We start from the raw sequence: 18,760 nt of genomic DNA, 5'->3' as shown, positions 1-18,760 counted from the left end.
ATCAGTTCGGGAGTTCGGAGCAGCTTCGCGGATCATTTGAATCAAAATTCGAGGTTTGGAGCGGGATCGCGAATCATTTGAGTCAGTTGGGGGATCGCAATCATTTGAATCAGTTCGGGAGTTCGGAGCAGCTTCGCGGATCATTTGAATCAATTCGAGAGTTCGGAGCGGGATCGCGAATCATTTGAGTTAGTTATGGGGATCGCGAATCATTTGAGTATGTTCGGGAGTTCGGAGCGGCTTCGCGGATCATTTGAATCAATTTCGAGATTTCGAAGCGGGTTCGCTAATCATTTGAATCAGTTCGGGAGTTCGTAGCGGGTTTGCGTTGGGGATCGCAAATAATTTGAATCAGTTCGGGAGTTCGGAGCGGGATCACAAATCACGAAAGATTTGCGCTTGTAAATTTTCAAATTGGCCATAACCTTTAATTCTTTGGCAATAACCTTTAAAACAACTGGGATGGCAAGGCTACCCCGGTAGATCCGCCCCTGTATATATAGACGGTTTCAACGGCATCAACATAAACAAACGTTAATGCGCGTGAGCGCTTTTGTGGACCTAACTTAACTTCCGGTAGACTCCAAATAGAATCAATAACAACAGCCAAGTCCCTCTAGAGTAGATATTTTTTGATAACAAACAAAATGTATTTTCTGTGTGGATCAGGCGGACTTAATGAAAATGCTAATTCATTATTTGCCAGCAGGAGATGTTTTAAAGCATAGACATAAAGCGCGAGAAATAGAGGTTTCCCCAGTAACAGCTGTAAACAAAGCAGAGCTGGTACGCTCATACGCTGCTTTATCAGGCATATAACATGCAAGTCTTCTTTCAGAAATACAGCAATATAAAAACACCCATGCCTCGTTTTGATAATTAAACATAAATGTAAGGAATTATTATTATTAAACGTGCAGTACGTTACGTTACTCATGTTTATTTAACGAAGCCTTTTTGAAAATCGATCAGTTTTAAAATTGTGGCGAGTCTCCAAAAATAAATAAATGTATGGGAAACACATCCCGCAGCACAGCCACCTGAGCCCAACTTCAGTCTACTCATCAGTTTGGCTTTAACTGCGTTAAACCGCAGCCAGACCGATATACACAACACAGACCGGAAGTTAACTTAGGTCCAGGCGCGTGCGCCCGATGAAACCGTCTATATATATCACAGAAGGGTGCAGAAGTGTGCCAGCTTGCATTACAATCATGGTGCGAATTATTCGAGAACTTCCAAGTCAAAAATATAAGTATTACGTTTTTACAGTTTACTAACACCATTTCAGTCACCTTTAAAACTAGATTAACAAATTAATCAATGGTTATAATGTCAATATATTAACATGAATGAAATAAGGTGTAGCCTCCACAGACTTGGCAAAAATCTAACCAATAATGGCGATTAATCGAATGCAAATTAAAAGTTTTTTTTACATAATATATGTAGGCTACTGTGTATTTATTATGTATGTATACAAAACAATTGCATGTATATATTTAAGAAAATAAGTTGTTTATATAGGCCTATTAAATATATATAGGCTACACATAATATGAAATATAAATATATTTATGTAAATACATGTAAGTATTTTCAAAATATATGATGAACGTGTGTGTTCTTTTTTATTACAAAGCACCATCGGAATGTTTTATATTATTGCTAATTAATCTAAAAAGAAAAAGAAAAATCTATAATGTGCTAAAAGATGAATGATCGTTTCATGTGCATACTGTTTAAATGAAGTGAGATGCAAAAATAAAGGCAAAGCTTCATTTGCAGACAATATATGACACCCGACAATGCTGCTCAGTCATGCAGCATTCAACTTGTTTTAAACTTGAAACCGCAACACGATGATGATGATGAGGGAGGGAGAGGAGAGAGGAGAGAGAGAGAGAGAGGCTGAGCGCGGAGCACCAGTCCTCTCTCAGCATTCTGATCAGCGGTCGCTCGGTAGGTCGCTGTCGGTCGGCTTGTAAAGAACGCTCGTGCCGGACTCATCAAGAGGAGGCAGCAGCAGGTAAGAATTTCTAACTTACTACGATAAACTGCTGCGCAAGTCTACGCCAACCTCTACTTTTATTGATAACGTTACTTCAGTATCACCTAGACATGCGAGAAAATTAAACAGTGATGCAACTAATCTAAATACATGCTTTTAGTTGCCAGTTCCGTTTCTGTGTCGTGTGTCTGAAATGTTTCAATGTTTTATTAGCTTTTGATGGGTAGTTTTATTTTCTTAACCTTTGAATGTTTGTAGTTTTGCTCGAGTGGTTGCGCGTATCGGATAGCGCTGTGAGCGCCCTGCCTGCGCGTGTCTTTTATTTATTTCATGTGTCATGCGAGCTCATGAGCGTGAACCAGCGGGTGCCATGAAGCGCGTGAGGGGTTTTCACCCCGGAAACTTATTGAAGAACCAAATAAAACAGCGTGTCAGCTGAAAACCACATTTAATGCGTTATTGAACTGATGGCGACACTGATGTTAGAGAATGGCTGGCATGTCATTAGTGACATTAATAGTTTATAATGTGATGGCAGGAGGTAATGGTGATGCATGCATGCTAGTGCACTTCAGCTGGGAAAGCAGATTTGATCACATGTGCATGCATAAGTGCGAGGGATCCACTCCAGTTTGCTTATTTGTTTGTCCTTCATCCTCTAAAGTGGGCATAGTTGTCATATTTTACCTTAATTGACATACAGAGTTAGAAGTTGCTTTGAGCTAAAGCTAAGATTGATTGAAAACTCTGCCTCTGTACATTTAAGCTTGTTCGTTTTTGGTCTTTGGCCCCAAGTTCTGGTGAACTCACTGAACTTATTGATTACAAAGAAAGTTCTCGCAGTTTTTGGAGTTGTCTCTCAACTGGTTGATCGGGTTGGGAACATTGAAACAACTTTAAAATTGAAGGCTCGAGCTCTGTTCCCATACTTGTGAGCTGAATTTTTACAGCATAGCTCAAAATGCAAGGGATAAGATTCCTTTTTATGGGCTTTTTAGGGCAAAAAAATCTATCTATCTATCTATCTATCTATCTATCTATCTATCTATCTATTATCTATCTATCTATCTATCTATCTATCTATCTATATAGAATTTACACACAACTGTATACATGCACTTGAAGAAGTGTTATGAAGCTATTATGGCTGCTGTGTGTGTGAGGACTGAATGTCAGTTTATACATCAGAGTGACATCATCAGGACTTTGGTTACATTAGCTTTGTTGAAATAACAAAAATGATGAATGCTTGGCGGAGGTGATGTGTTTTGTGTGCATGCACAAGTGTTTCTGTTTGATATAGAATCTGCTGGCTCCTCTGCCACGCTTTCTCACTCGGCATGCCTGTCACTCCTTTCAAATCCACTCTGAAAACGAGCACAGGAAGAGAGAGAGAGAGAGAGAGAGAGAGAGAGAGAGGAATGATCATTTGAAATGAAGGCTGAGGATGGGACAGTATTTTGAGTGGCAGGCTGAAATGAATGGCTGTATCAGAGAAGGAGAGAGGAATGAATTGCAGATACATTGACACTAAAGCTGCAGGAGAGAGGACGGACAGATGATAAAAATAAAAGATGAATCTGAGGGATAAAATGGGAGAATTCTGATCTGTACGCAGCAATGAATCCCACTCCGCTTGTTTTAGTTTTTGGCTCCCATTCGCTCTCCCTCGCTCTTTCTCACCCATTCTATCTGAGTGTCCCGTCTGTGCGAGGTCATTAAATCAGGAGGGTCAGTCAGGCAGAACGCAGAGAGGTCAGAGGGACAGAATTAAAGAGATGAGGGGTGCAGAAGGAGAGGAGAGTGGATTTTGGACAGGACCCTCCCATCGATCCAAATGCATATAGTCTTTATTCAGAATGGGATAGTTGTGAAATGCTTTCTGCACAGTGGGGATAGACTGGTATTTGGGCTGATAAATGTGTGCGGTATATACTGCAGAGTCATATAGCAGTAATACACTATAGTCTTAGACTGCTTCCTTCTTGATATTTTTGACCTCACTGATCTCCGTATTCTGTTTTTGGAGCTGAACGCCTCTCACCATTACGAGTGATTGAGATTTTAATTGAGGCACAGATGTGAATGTGACATGATGCTCTTAAGAACAAGCTGTTTATTCGGTCAAAGAGGGTAAACGAATGGCTGCATGTGTGCTTTATGACGGTAACAGACTTCAGAGCGGGTTAGAGCTGAAAGCTAAAAGGTTTAGTTCAGCTAGCAATAAAAAACCTGTCATTATTAATTGCACTGTTTCAAACCTGTTCTGTGCAACACAAAACAAGGGAAATTTATGAATGATATTTTGGGCACATTTTCAATACAACTGTGAATAAGGACAGGAGCTGTAAAGCTCCAAAATGCATGTTGTGTGTTTAAAAGAAAAAACCCATCTGAATGATTCATTCAGATCATACTAATCGTTCTTGAGTTTATCTCACTTTAAGTTTGATTCAGTGTTCATTGATCCATAAGCTCATTGGACAGAAGACCAGTGAACAACAACTTGTGGTCTGTTTGTACACAAGGACTAGTTTAAGGATATTTCTAGGTTTCTTTTGTGTTTTTGGAACCATCCAGTCCTCATTCACTAGTCATTCTTTAATATTTTCCCCATTGTGTTTCATGGATAAAAGAATGTTATGAGTATATGATGACAACAATTTAATTTTTGGATGAATGAAACCTGATGGGTCCCAGCCATGAAAACAGACCTTTAAGTCTCGTTGAGCATAGTGATATTCAGGAATATATTCATTTCACTTAAACATATAGACTAAAGACTATATATATAAATGTATTCAGCAGACGCAATTTCATGCAAATGTCTGACACACTGTGAATGCAGTTTGAACTGATAAACATTTAACATCTCATACTGCTCCTGCTTAACGTGAGTCCCAGAAGTGCTTTAGAGTTTGTGTAGTTCATTACAGCAAAATGAAATGAGCGTCACTCCTTCACTTTGACAGAATTGTTGAATGCAAACTAGATTTTAAATTGCAACCTCAAGGCCATAAAGCGATTTGAGTTAATTCGATCAGTTGTGCGTGCTTAATGGATATCTCATGATGTCTCAGTAAGTTTGGTAGTTTCATAGGATTTTAATTGTTTCCTATAGCAATGCACACTATCGTTCAAATATTTGGGGGTTGGTAAGATTTTTAAAGAATGTATCTGAAAAAGTATTGTGTGCTCACCAAGGCAGGATTTATTAAAAAACAAAAAACAAAACCTTTTTTCTATTTTTATATATTTTATGAAAACAGTTGTGCTACATAATATTTTTTTTTGTGAAACCTGTTACACATTTTACTTCCGGATTTCTTGACGATTAAGTAAAAAAAAAAAAAAAAGTTAAGAAAAAAAAGAGTTAACTTCCAAAAAGGTTTATTTTTTTTACATTCATTGCACAAGTTATTCTAATTGAACAAAACTATAAAGATTTTCTAATGGGCTTTTGGAAGATGAATAAATCAGGGCTGGATATGGGCCAGGCCAGTGCCCTTCCATAAAGCATCATAGTCTGTCAGGGAGCCTCCAAAGCCTCAGGTCGTTCAGCTCAGCAATTGAGATGACCATCCACACCAAAACATGCATTACCGAATTTATCTTCAGTATTGTATAATGGCAATTGATCTTTTCTGTGAGATGTTACATTTCCCATTTTGGCTACAGATGTCACATCCGTAACTCTGGAATTCCCTGCTTATTTAGTTTGACTGTGTAAATAAGCTGGTGTGAATCTGTAAAGTTTGTAAAGTGAGAGAGATAGGAGCATATGGAGAACACTTGCAAACGCCCTCTCCTGTTCATCCATAACTCAAAGCTGTAGGATTTGCAGTGTTCAATTACAGTCCCACTCATAAATAATCTGACGGAGGCCGGTCATAATACCCCATTCAGTGTTAGCTTTACAGCGTGACAAATCCTTGTTGTTGGTATTTATGTACAGAATGCAGCCTTGGGAACGTTTGTCTGTGTGTGTGTGTTAAATAACAGCAAAATCCATTTTTAAGCCTTTTTAATCATATGTGTCACTGTTTATATTTCTCTAATGAAGAAAAAGGAAATACAGTAACAAGAATTTAATGATAATCACCAATGAGAATAATGAGAGCACAAAATGAAAAATAAAACATGCTTACAGGGAAATGTCATGAAAATAAAGTCATGAAAATCATCTTAATGTTCCATAAAATATTTCATCTTATTATGCAAAACATATATATTTTATTTAGTTGTCTCCTTAATGTTTTTTTTTTAATCAAAGGCAATACAAAATTATGTTTAAGTACTTTGTAGTTAGTTTATATATATTACATTTTTGTTGTCCAGTAACCAATATGCAACACTGTTTTTTTTAAATTATTGATTTATTTCTGCTGTTTGACCAACCCAGTCTCATTGGAAATATGTGACACTGCCTACATATTATTTGTGTGAATAAGAACTGCCTCGTGTATCTCCTGGACACTGCGGTGTAGGCTACTGTATAGGTACGTTTTTTTTTTTCTTGCAGAAATTAATTCAGATTTCCAATGAGGCTGGGTTGTTTTGGATACAATAAGAAGTATAAGAATCAAACCTGTAAACCTGTTTGAAAACAGTCATTTTGCTTTGCAATTTATTTGAATTTGAAATCAGAAACTATATACTTCACTTACATATTTAGATTTTAATGAAAAGAGCATGGGTTGCTGAAAGTAAAGATGAGTTTTATTTAGGGCTGCACATTTAATCGCATATGATTGTCATGCGTTTCTCGTCAGTAAAGCCGGTTCTGTGATTAGCAGTAAATGTCCATCACCTGCTTTCAAATGGAGTGGCACTTAATATACAGAGTCGTAGTTCGCTGACAAGCTACACGATATCGCGTTCATAACCGCATGTGATTCATCTGCGATTATGACGCGGTATTGCGTAGCTTGTCAGCACACATGACAAGCGATTCGTTCACAATCACATGTGATTAATCATGCAGCCCTAGTTTTATTCTACACCCTTGCTTTGTTTTACCTGTGTACTGTCAGATAGCTGCATGTTTCTCCGTCTGATGTGTTTATTGAAGAGGTGGACCTCTCCACAATACAACAGCTGCCCTCTCTTTCTCTATTTCTCTGACTCTCTGTTTCTTTCTAAGAATTCTGACAGTTTGTTTAGCAATGCAATAATAGAGGAAACCTATAACAAACTCTCTGGAGAGAGGGATGAGGCAGAAAGGAGAAGATAGAGGCAAGATAGAGAGAGCGAGAGAAAGAATATCAGTCCTTCTCCAGCTCTTCTCTCCTCTGACAAGTTATTGATTTAAGTATTTTGTCGGCGCAGTGAGCTTGTCTTGCCTGCCTCTAAGTTTTGCTGCACATAAAGTTAAAGTCTGCACATAGCAGTGAAACATGTTGAACATATTAGCTTGCACAAACCATTTAATACTCATAAAAGGGTTGACCCCACAAGTTTCAGTTTTCTCTCTCTTCTGTGAGTGTTTGATCTGCTGCGGAAGAATTTCTCGTATCATTCACAAGTCAGTTTTTTTTTACACATGAAACCATTATGTACAAAGTTCTAGCATGAAACACTAGATGGCGCAGTCTAATAGATCTAACTCAATATGAGATAATGACATCATCACATGGCACTGCTGATTGGATCTCTCCTGTATCGGTAGCCAATGAGCTTGCTGCTTAACATTCAAATATTTGGAAGTGTTTGCTGTAGCAGTAGCAGCGCATTTCAGAAACCCTCCACCTTCCCCAGCTCCACCTTTAAAGATCTGCTACAGGGTGACCATGTATGCTGTTGGGGTTATTCATGTTATATGTGCAGCAGCAATATTTCTTACATGCTCACAGCAGCATGTTGTGGATGTATTGGCAGAAACAAATCTCGATTAGCAGCTCTATTCTACTAAGACCAAATACATTAACTCTGTCATTAATATTACCATGCAAATCATCCGAGAGTTGTTATTACAGAAAAACAGTTATAATGAGACATTTTTTATTGCAGCGTTTGTAAGGCTGCATGTATTTGGCCATAAATACAGTAAAACCAATGACATTGTGAAATATTATATAAAATGTAAAATAATTTTTCATTTGACTATATTGTAAAATGTAATTTATTCCTGTGATGCAAATCTGAATTTTCAACATCATTACTCCAGTCTTCAGTGTCACATGATCCTTTAGAAATAATTCTAATATACTGATTTGCTGCTCTAGTAACATTTCTTATTTTTTGTCAATTTTGAAAACAGTTGTGTTGCTTAGTGTTTTTGTGGACTTTATTTAGGATCTTTAATGAGTAAAACGTGCAAGAGAACAGCTTTTATCTGAAATAGAAATCTTTTGTAAGAAGAATCGCTAAAAATATTAACTTCTTAATAAAAGAATGGTAGTGTGTAATGTTCGATTGTAAATTCCGCTAATCTTAGCAGATGTGGTTAAAAAACCTTTTGTACTTTGAATGCAAGCTCTCTGAAAAAAAATCTGTTTAATGGTGTTGTTTGGCACAAAAATAAAATGGCAGTGTCCCTTAGTTTGTAAAAAGAGCAGAAAAAATGTTTTACAAAAGGTTGGTGGGCAATCACATTTGAAAGATTCAAAATCAACATGAAAAAAAAATGGTCTTGGTAATTTTAATCAAAATCTGAAAAGAATTACATCCAACCACTTTTCAAGTCAAGTAGCACACGAGAAGTTTTTCTCGATAAATATCTCAGGATGTCTGTGAAAGTTACTGAAATACATTTGACATAAACAAACAAACAAAAGGAATGTTGATCAGTCAAACTTGTTAAAAAACGTTGAACTTCAAATTTAAAAGTGGCCGTGAAGTTCCTGTCAGATTTTCCTGGTATTTTTCGAAGGTGGATTGCTGTGAGGTGATGCCATTCACACTTAGCGTATCAGCGTTGGATTTCAGCCTGCTAGCTCCACTCTCTCGCTCTACAGGAGACTAATTCATTTAGTTCTGCAGTTAGAGAAAGAAATCAAAAAAAAAAAAAAAAAAAAATCTAAACATGTAAGAACAACAAGAAAAAAATGGAGAGTGCGTAGATGGCGGAGGAGAGACCTCACGTGGTTGTGGCTAGAGGAGAAGACGTGCTTGAGCGATAGTGACAGGATGAACTGCAGCACGCCGTCTCGCTGGGGCCCCGTACTGTCGCAGTAATTACCGTCTCTACAGGTCGCCAAACACTCACAGACACACACACACACAAACACATTATTCACCCTCATAAATGTGAAAAACGCTAACACACACACGCAGCCGTGTCTCAGACTTTGTTTCAAGGCTGCAGCTGAGAAAGGTGTGTGTCTCCTGCTGCTTCTATTGCAAGCTGGCAGTTTGCCTGTTTAATCGAACACCTTCATGTAGCACACATGCATTCACACACTTACTGACTGCGTTTATATATAATGAGATTAAGTTGGAGCTCATGTACACTGAATACTGTGATTATGTTAATGTGATTATGCTCATAATTGCAGAAACCATAATCACAGTCAAATATGTGGAGTTTAATCGCATGTGTATACTTTAATGGCATTTCTTCCAGGTGTGTGTGTGCTGCAGATGAGGGAGGTCTTGCGCAAATGATTAGGTTTAAAAGCATGCTGGAACAAAAGTGTTTCTGACCGCCACACGATGTCCATAAACTTTTTCCGTTTCCTAAATACGATGGAAGGGTTGCTTGCTTCTACAAAATTCAAGAGGTTTGCCTTATAAAGTTTGTCATATAATTTCCAATGATGTAAAATTTTCAATCTCATTTGCATGTTACTTGATCTCATTATGATTATTCACTAAGAAATGTGATGGTTTTAATAACATTTGGTACCATAACATGCAATAGAAAATGTTTAGTTGCAAACGCAACAGGTCAACTTTTTGCTGTTACAGTGTTTGTTTGCCTGTTTAAAGTGTAAAATGCTTGCTGGTTTCAACAGCCTCTCTTATTTTTGTCATAAATTTGATATGTAATGCCATTTGAAAGTTTGGGGTTGGAAGAAGAAGTCTCTTTTTTTAGTCTCTTCTCTCTTACCAAGGCTGCATTTATTTAACCAAAATACAGTAATATTTTGAAATATTATTACAATTTAAAATGACTTTTCTATTTTTAAGGTGTTCTCAAATGTAATTTTTTTCTGTGATGCAAAGCTAAATTTTCAGCATCAGTACTCCAGTCTTCAGTGTCAAATGATCCTTCAGAAATTCAGAAGTTATTTAAGACATATTTTCAAATGAGTCTGATGTCATCCGTCTGCACACTAGCACATGCAAACTGAAAGTTAAAGAAGTGTGAGCCTACATGACCATATTGTATGGTTAAACCCGCAGTACTCCACATAATTTTACTGCTATTTTAATTATGAGCACAATCACATTAACATAATAACAGCATTTTGTATGACCTCTAACTTAATCACAGTTCTGGCTTAATGGCATTACAAAAGTGCATTTTAACATAGCCAATATGTTTAAAAGAGACTGATTTTCACCTGAGTGGACAGCATATTGTTTCTAAAATGTAAGTTACTCTATATTAACTTCTTGTTTATAGAACTGTTGTATAAAAGCAATATCACATTTGCAGTCAAACTGTACTGAATTACCTACAGCGCTCTGCCTGCGGCTGCAGCTGCTGAATTCAACCCTCTGCTACTGATTATTAGAAGCGAAAGAGAAGAAATATCCCATTATATCGTGGGAAAAGGACGCACAAAATAATTAGCCTGTCCAGACAGCAGGATAATAAGATCATGAGAGGTTGGTCACTTACGTGGAACCAGCGACTCTGAAAAGCTCACAATGATCTTAGTGATGGGGCAGAGGAGAACAAACTGAAGTGGTGTACTCTGTGAGGTTAAATCCTGTCACACACAATCACACTGGAATCCATTGTAAAGAACAGATACGCAGGATATGATTGATCTCACCCACTCTTCCTGCTTTAAAAGAACATTTACCACAAATAGCCACCAAGCATTTCCATCAGAATTTGTACCCAGTGTTTACAGTGTTAATTGATGTAGTGGTTGTATTACAGTCAGCAGATGGCTTTGTTGGGTTATCAAGGTTTTTATTGTACTTTTAACTGTGAATGATGAGCGATTAAACTCCTAATTATGTGCCAATAATCCAAATGGTGTTGTGGAAAGTCAAATGTCCTGCATAGATACAGGTCGTGATAATTCATGCTCTCACTTTTTAAATTGTTATGGGTGTTGCGCGGCACGACGGGAATTTGTAATGAATGTCACTCTCAAGTCGGCATTGTTTGTGTTATAGTGCAATCTGAAGCAAGTTAATAAATATGTTAGTGGCTGCTTTTGGAGTTCTGGCGTTTTTTAAAAGGTAAAATGTAAGCTTGTGTTGTTGTTAAAGCACTTACATTGATATTTCAGAACAATCCTGTTTATTATTCAAGCTATGAATTATGTCTAAAAATCATTCTTTTTGAGGTTCATTTAGGAATAAAAACACAGGAATTTACAGGAATAAATTGCATTTTGATATATATATAGAAATAAATGAGAAAACAGTCATTTTAAATTGAAATAATATTTTGCATTATTAATGCTTTTTTTTATTAAATTGAGACTTCTTTTTAAAACCCCAAAAAATTTCACTACCCCAAACTTTTGAGCAGTGTTGAATGTAACGCTTAAGCCTTTTAAAACCATGCAAAGTCAAGTATTGAGATTTCCACTGTAAGCGATATTCTAAAATGCACTGGCGAATTTACTTAACAGCTACACCATACATAATTTATTATCATAAATGCCTCTAATTGATGCTCATTATAGAATGTGCTTTCTTCCCAAACACTTGGTTCTATTGTAAAGTAGGCATTAAAAAGGATGTTTGAGTGTATTTTTTTGCAATCATGCCAGCAGTAATTATAGCCGGATTGATTGTGTGTGTGGCTTGAGACAGGTAACAACAAAATACTGACACTGTGGGGGAAAAAAGTCAATTGACCCGTGCAAATTATGTTCAGACTGCACAAACAGCCCCAGATTTGTGGCAGTGTTTGCCCCATTATCTGATTTGCATAATTCATTTGGAACTGGCCACTAAAACAACTGCAAGCACATGCAAATAAATGACACTTTCAGAAGGAACAATTAATTCTTAGTGAACCTCCCCTGGCATGCATAACTCCAGTGGCATGCAACCCATTTTGAGTCCATAGAGATCAGCGTCAAAGGCACACTGATGACACTCACATGACATTACAGGGCTGATGCGGCAAACTCCCATAATTCCATCAGCACATTTGGGCTCATTTGCTCTGTTTGTTTACTGAAGTGTAAGTTGTGTTTCATGTCACAGTACCTGCAGCACAATGTGCACAGCATCACAACTACTTGGCAGAGTGACAACTAGATTGCCGAATCATATAGTTGTCTCTGCATATTAAGCTTAGATAGGAGAAAGTGTTTTAACATCAAAGAAATCACACAAGCTGCGCTCCTTCAGTGTTTATAAGGGTGTGAAGTGAGTAAATGAAGAAAAGCAGTGGGTGTTGTATATAATATATAAAGTAAGTATCAAAGTGTCTGACTCTTCTCTGTGTTAGAGCAGTTTAGTTTAAGATGAGGGAGTTGCTCCGTCAAGAGTGCCACAGTCTGTGAACTATAGACCCCAGGGCCCAGTGGGTTTCTCATTAGTAAAATTAAGTTTGAATACTAATACAAACATTTTTGCTGAGCTGGATCATACGCGCCACCCCTGTGGGCAAGTAACCTTTTTATTGATTGGTAGTTCTTTTCAATTTTTGCTTGATACTTTAAAAACATGGCTCTCAAACTGTAATCAACCAATTTACTGCTTGAAAGCATCTTGAAAATGAATTGCATTCCTTTTTTCAATTTCCTTCGCCAGACATGAGTGCTTTTACACCAAAAAAGAAGAGAATGAGTGTACTATTTTTGGCCTAGAGGTTGTTGGTTTTGTAAGGTTTCTCTAATCTTTTTGTCTTATATTGGAACAGTGTGATTAGGGTCTTCTTAGTGTCTGCTCGAATACATCACTTTTTTTTATTCATAAAGTTCAGGGCTTGTGGGATAGATGGTATGTTTGTAAGAGATTAGAGAGAGTTTTTTTGGTCTCCTTGGTCTCCTTGTGTGACAAATGATACATTTTGTTAAAAATATCTTTTTTAATTAAATTAAATTCAATTCAAGTTTATTTGTGTAGCGCTTTTTACAATACAAATCGTTACAATGCAACTTTACAGAAAATTACGTTTCTACAATATTTAGTAATAGCTTATAAGTGGTGACTGTCAGTTTGTGTATTAAGAAATTAATACAAGACGTAGTCAGCCAGACGATGAAAACTATTAACAGCAATTATTATATGATGCAGTCACACTTGTAGCAATAATTGTTAGTTCTGTTTCAGTGATTTAGGGTTAGCATCATCTGAGGTCCTCTGAGGGTCAGCATCATCTCTTCTCAGGTGTTTTAGCTCATTATTTGATTGAACTACCATTCTTTACACACATTTGCATACAAATGCAAAGTATTTGTAAGATGATAAAAATTACAAAGAGGAATATAGTAATTTAGTATGTTTTTATATTAAGCGTTCAGATCAGCTATAGTATTTCATATCAAACATATCTTTGTCTCAGTGCTCCCATATGCATCCTCCTCGCCTGTTTTTATTGAATATTACAGTATGTTTAAGATGTATTGCATTCATTAAACATTCATCAGTTACTTTACATTGTTGCAAAACTGAATGTCTATTCAAAAAGTAGCATAAGCCTAGCATTCTATGTTGAATGTGTGGATTTCCCTGCAGCTGAAGCAAGTGCCCATTGGGCCCATGTGACAGCACTTTTCTAGTGGCAGAATGTTCAACTAACATGACGGACCGAGAGAAGGTTTGTGCTGCTATAGACTACAGGGAACTCTTTTATTATATAACCCAGGAAACTGCAAGACACCAAATGAAAACAAATGTGACTATTTTTCCTTCCCTCGCTCTCTCGTTCTCTTCCTCTATTTTTGTGTCTCTTCTGTTTCTCTCGAAATGCAATTCACTGCCAAGGTTGTTGCTCAAATTCTACACCAGGGATTGCAATGCTAACCAAATCATTATAATATGCAGCTTGCTCATTTCATTTAGTTGTAATGTTCATGTATTTTTGTTGAGCGTGTGCCCTGCTACCGAGTCTACAGGGACGAACAGCAGACGTGGGCTTTTTCCAGTTTGACTGTAATTTGCTTAGCTGAGAACGAAAACTTTTTTTTATTTTTTTTTTTATCTTGGACTCAAACCATTCATGTAAAGACTGAGGTTTTACAAACACTTCTTTGGAAGATAGATAGAGATACAGACAGACAGTGTTGATTTAGAATTGCAATTCAGATTTAAATGTAAGAAATTTGTTAATTTGTCCAACAGACAAATCAGACAAAAGAGTAGAGTAATGTAGGTGGACTTAGGCCCTATTTACACTATTGTGCCGTTTTAAAAATGAAAACGATTCACCTCTACACTGGCATTTTTACTGCATTTCAGAAACGATCACACAGAGTGAATGTGGGCAGCTTTTGGTCCGTTTACACTGAAACACAACCCCAGAGTTTTCTAAATAAACGGAGTCTGCAGCATTTTTAAAAGTCTCAGTTTTTGAGGGGCGAAAACGTCAGAGTAGTGTAAACAAAAGCAAAAGTTATGCTTTTTAAAACGAAAATGACCTAGTGTAAACGTAGCCTTAAACTTGAAAAGTGTTGTGTATTAACATCTTTCTGGGATTAAAATAAAATACCTTTTGATGTTCATTCATGTTTATTTGGTGCTTTAGTAAGTATGAAATGACGATCGGTTCACTTGTCGCTTGAGTAGAAGTGCCACAGCGATCTTTTAAAGAGCCACAAAATAGTATTTATTGTTTGAATGACAACATTTTGAAGCTGAGATTTTGTTTCACACCAAAGTTAAGCACCTCTGTCTTGTCTGTTGGCGTGTTTTCAGTTTCCTCTTTGCTTCACAATTTTTCACTGCATGAGAACATGATGTGTGTCGTGAGAGCAGCATATCTTGTTGGACGTAGCAACAATAACTAAGGGGGTGGGTCTTTACAAAAGGTCAATTAAAATAATTGAAAATCAAATAAAGCAATGTTTGCAAAGAGAAACTTGGCTTATGTAGCCTACATATATTTTATTTAAAGAAATATAAAATTAGATTATTATAGTAACTAAAAATCACTCCATCAGGAGAACCAGTGCTGTGTTTTTCCTCATTATAGAATGTAATCCTAAGATGCTGGGGTAAACTTCCATTTGATCGTTTTCTAGAATGGAAAGAGAATTAGATTGTATCTTATCTCCATCCCCGCGGACACCTTTAACGCCGCAGCTTTAAGAGTAAATACCAGCAAAACAAACAAGCTCAGCCAATCCCAGCTTGGTAATTAGCCTAATTAAACTGAGGTTGTACGCGGCGTGATTATACATCATTAATTTCGACCTTACAGTTGCTGTAATTAAGTCGCTCATCACAGCAGCTCCCTTGTAAATATAATTTTCACTCTTCTCACTCAGACACTTGTTTATTTCATTTATTTATTTTTACTCGGAGGTGGAAGGGAGGGCAAGCGAGCTAGTGAGATGCTAGCTGATCAGCAGCACACGTCTCTCCATTAACTCGAGTGTGTGTGAGTACTTCACTCTATGGGGATTCCTTGTTGAATAAACCCTCCTTCTCACTTGAGCAAGTGTAAAACTATTCTTCATTTTAATGCATAAATTATATGCCTATTAATCATTAATACTGTCAATATAACACCCCTCTCCTCAAGCAATATCATCTATTGGGTGACTTCACGTAAGTCGGAAAGTGCTTTTAGCATGCAAAATATTTGTGATAAAGTCTTCTTCTCCGAGGAAATGCAGCATATGGTGTTTCGATGTGTGGATTTTAATGTAGGTATGCACAGTTTGGCCCAAAAATCATGTTGGGATTATGCTGACAGATTGCAAATGCAGAACAAATACTTAAACATGTCATACAGCTTCTGCTTGTATATCAAGGCTAAAAGAACAAAAGGCATAAAATCATTTTGAAGCAGCTCTCATGTTCAACTGGGTGTGAAACACTACAAGCTGGCAAATGATGCCTTTTGTCTTCAAATTAAGTTATTTTTCTCACGCTCTACTGCTGGCAAAAGAGTTAGTCTTAAGGGTGTTCACCCGGGTACGAAATTAAATTTTAGCCCACTAGCTATAGTGAGCTTATATATATATATATATATATATATATATATATATATATTTTTTTTTTTATAATAATGTAATTTCATTTTATATGTGTATTATGTATGATGTATAACATTTTATCTAAGTTCATTGATGCAAAGAACATTCTTCACATGCGTTTGTTGCTGAAATGTGGAGTTCATATTTGCATAATGAAAACTGGTCTGAGATCAAGAACATGAGATAACCGTCTCACCCCCTAAATCTGATAGAAACTGACCAACCACTGGATTTTCATTTCATCATCACAGAAAGCATTTGGATTTTTATTTGGACACATAGTATTTGACTTGCGCTTAAAGCCATTTCTGGAGCCACCGATGTAAAACCTTTGAGATTTTTCTCACTGAGATTCATGCAGTGTGTTACAGTTTATCAGGAACTCAGCAATGATTGTATTTGCATATCACATGTTGACATCAGGAGCATTAAACTTGTGATGAGGCTCACCCGGAGACATCGCAACTTAAAACATGAACCGTACATGATTTATTTATAGAGCTGGATATCAACTCGCAGAAGTGGATTAGCAGCTGTGCTAATGTCATAGAATTTTTGATGATAAGTTTCAATCACAAAGACTTGACCAGATGATGCCAGTACACAAATGTGCAGTCTGTAATATCTGCAATGCTGGAAGTACCAAGCAATTGTGGTCGTGTTTCACGATGCCAATCTTAACACAGTGGTTGATTGTGTGTGTGTTTGTGTGTTGAAGGTTGGAGATGTCGTGGTGTGAAGGCTCTGGAGGCAAGATGACTGTAGTCAAGTTGCTTCTCTCCTTATTGCTGCTACAAACACTTTCTGAAGGTAACTGGTTTCCTTTTTATGTGGGGATGTTCCATAGACGTAATGTTTTTTATACTGTTAAAACTATATTTTCTATCCCCTTACCCTAACCCAAGCAACACCTAAACTTATTCCTCAAAGAAAACTTTCTGCTATTTTATATTTTCAAAACTATATGATTTAGAAGTTTGTTTCCTCATTGGCACCAAAAATGACCACGAGGTCAACATATACGGTTATTAATAAACCTGTGGGGACATTTGGTCCCGATAATGCAGGGAATATAGGTGCACACACTAGGGCTGCATGATATTGGGAAAAAATTACATTGCGATATTACATTTTTCTGCGATAGATATTGCGATATGACATCTAATCAAATTTTTTCTTAAAAAAAAAAGGGGTTAGCACACTTACATTGTCATTTAAAATTATTTAAACATCGACACCATTGTGTCAATTGATTAATATGCGGGAGGGAGAGAGAGCAAGACATCGCTCGTGTTGTTTGAAGACGGTGAGCGTGCGGCGTGTCTCTCGCTCTCTCTCGCGCGCCCTCTCTCTTGCGCGTGCACTCTCTCTCATGCGCTCTCCGTGAATAACATTCGTCAAGGGCCGGGGAGCAGCTTCCCCATACAGTTAATGAATAACGGATCAATTACGACAGCCTACATCGCACATCCTGCGATGTGACTATCGTGAATTCGTACATCGCGATATCGATGCTTAAACGAAACATCGTGCAACCCTAGCACACACACACACACAGTTTCTCACTTTGTTTCTCCATGAGGTGCACAATTTTTGTGTTGTTATACCAAAGCAAACTTTACATTTGAGGATGAGTATGTATAAATCAATTTCTCTAATAAATCGTCAAGCTTGATTTGACAATCAAATGGACAAGTTTGTGAAGTGACAGAACCTATAGATTAATGTGGAGAAACGGCTAACCAATACTATATTAGTGTCAGGGTTTGGCAAGGGAGGAACTCAAGTGCAGACAGGGATCGGGTTACACACAGGATTTATTAATACAAAAGGGGAAAACAAAACCCACGAGGGGGAAAACAAGGACTAGGGCAGATACAAAAATAACTAAACTGGACTGATTAGACAAGATAAACAAAGACTCAAAACTAGAGAACACTAACTACAAGTAAACACTCACGGTTATACAGGACACAATATCTCAAAGGGGTTACCAGGGTATAATCACAGGTGAGGAACAATCACAAATCGCAATGAACCGACGCAAGACAGAGCACACTAGGAGATCTAAATAGGGGGAACAATTAAGACACGACAGGTGACACAGATAGGACAATCACGACACGACTAGGATAACAAGGGGGGCGGGGCAAGGGAACGAGACAACACAAGCACATGGACCAAAGACAAGGCCATGTGCTTGTACACAAAACATGGGTCTGTCATGATCCTGCCTCAAGACTAGGAAAAATCAAGGACACGAGGGCAGAATCATGACAATTAGAAAATTTAATTGTTTAAAAGATTTTGCTGTTAATTGGTTGGCATTTAAGTTCTGACATGAAATTATGAGCTCTACTGTATACTCTCCAAAATTAATTATTTTCAATGACTTTTCACACAATATTTATATCTAAACAGTTCTTTTAAATTACAATAACATTTAAAAATATTTTCCAAT

The 18,760-nt window shown here is 37.2% G+C and overlaps 1 protein-coding gene across 1 annotated transcript in view; it reads left to right on the top strand.

The window, feature by feature from the left end:
• Nucleotides 1-1,990: 1,990 nt before the first annotated feature.
• The window catches only part of LOC113069963 (cadherin-23-like), a gene marked incomplete at its 3' end in the record, with an annotated part of 54,576 nt that continues 37,806 nt past the window's right edge, over nucleotides 1,991-18,760 (top strand). Inside the window, exons 1-2 of the mRNA XM_026243109.1 lie at nucleotides 1,991-2,029; nucleotides 17,018-17,109. Of these exons, the coding sequence (XP_026098894.1) occupies nucleotides 17,025-17,109 (85 nt within the window). The remainder of the gene's footprint in view (nucleotides 2,030-17,017; nucleotides 17,110-18,760) is intronic.

The sequence above is a fragment of the Carassius auratus genome, unplaced genomic scaffold (assembly GCF_003368295.1).
Source record: "Carassius auratus strain Wakin unplaced genomic scaffold, ASM336829v1 scaf_tig00002592, whole genome shotgun sequence".
In the NCBI taxonomy this organism is placed as follows: domain Eukaryota; kingdom Metazoa; phylum Chordata; class Actinopteri; order Cypriniformes; family Cyprinidae; genus Carassius; species Carassius auratus.
Note: the sequence above shows the minus strand (reverse complement) of the source record. Positions and strands in the feature narration are given on the sequence as shown.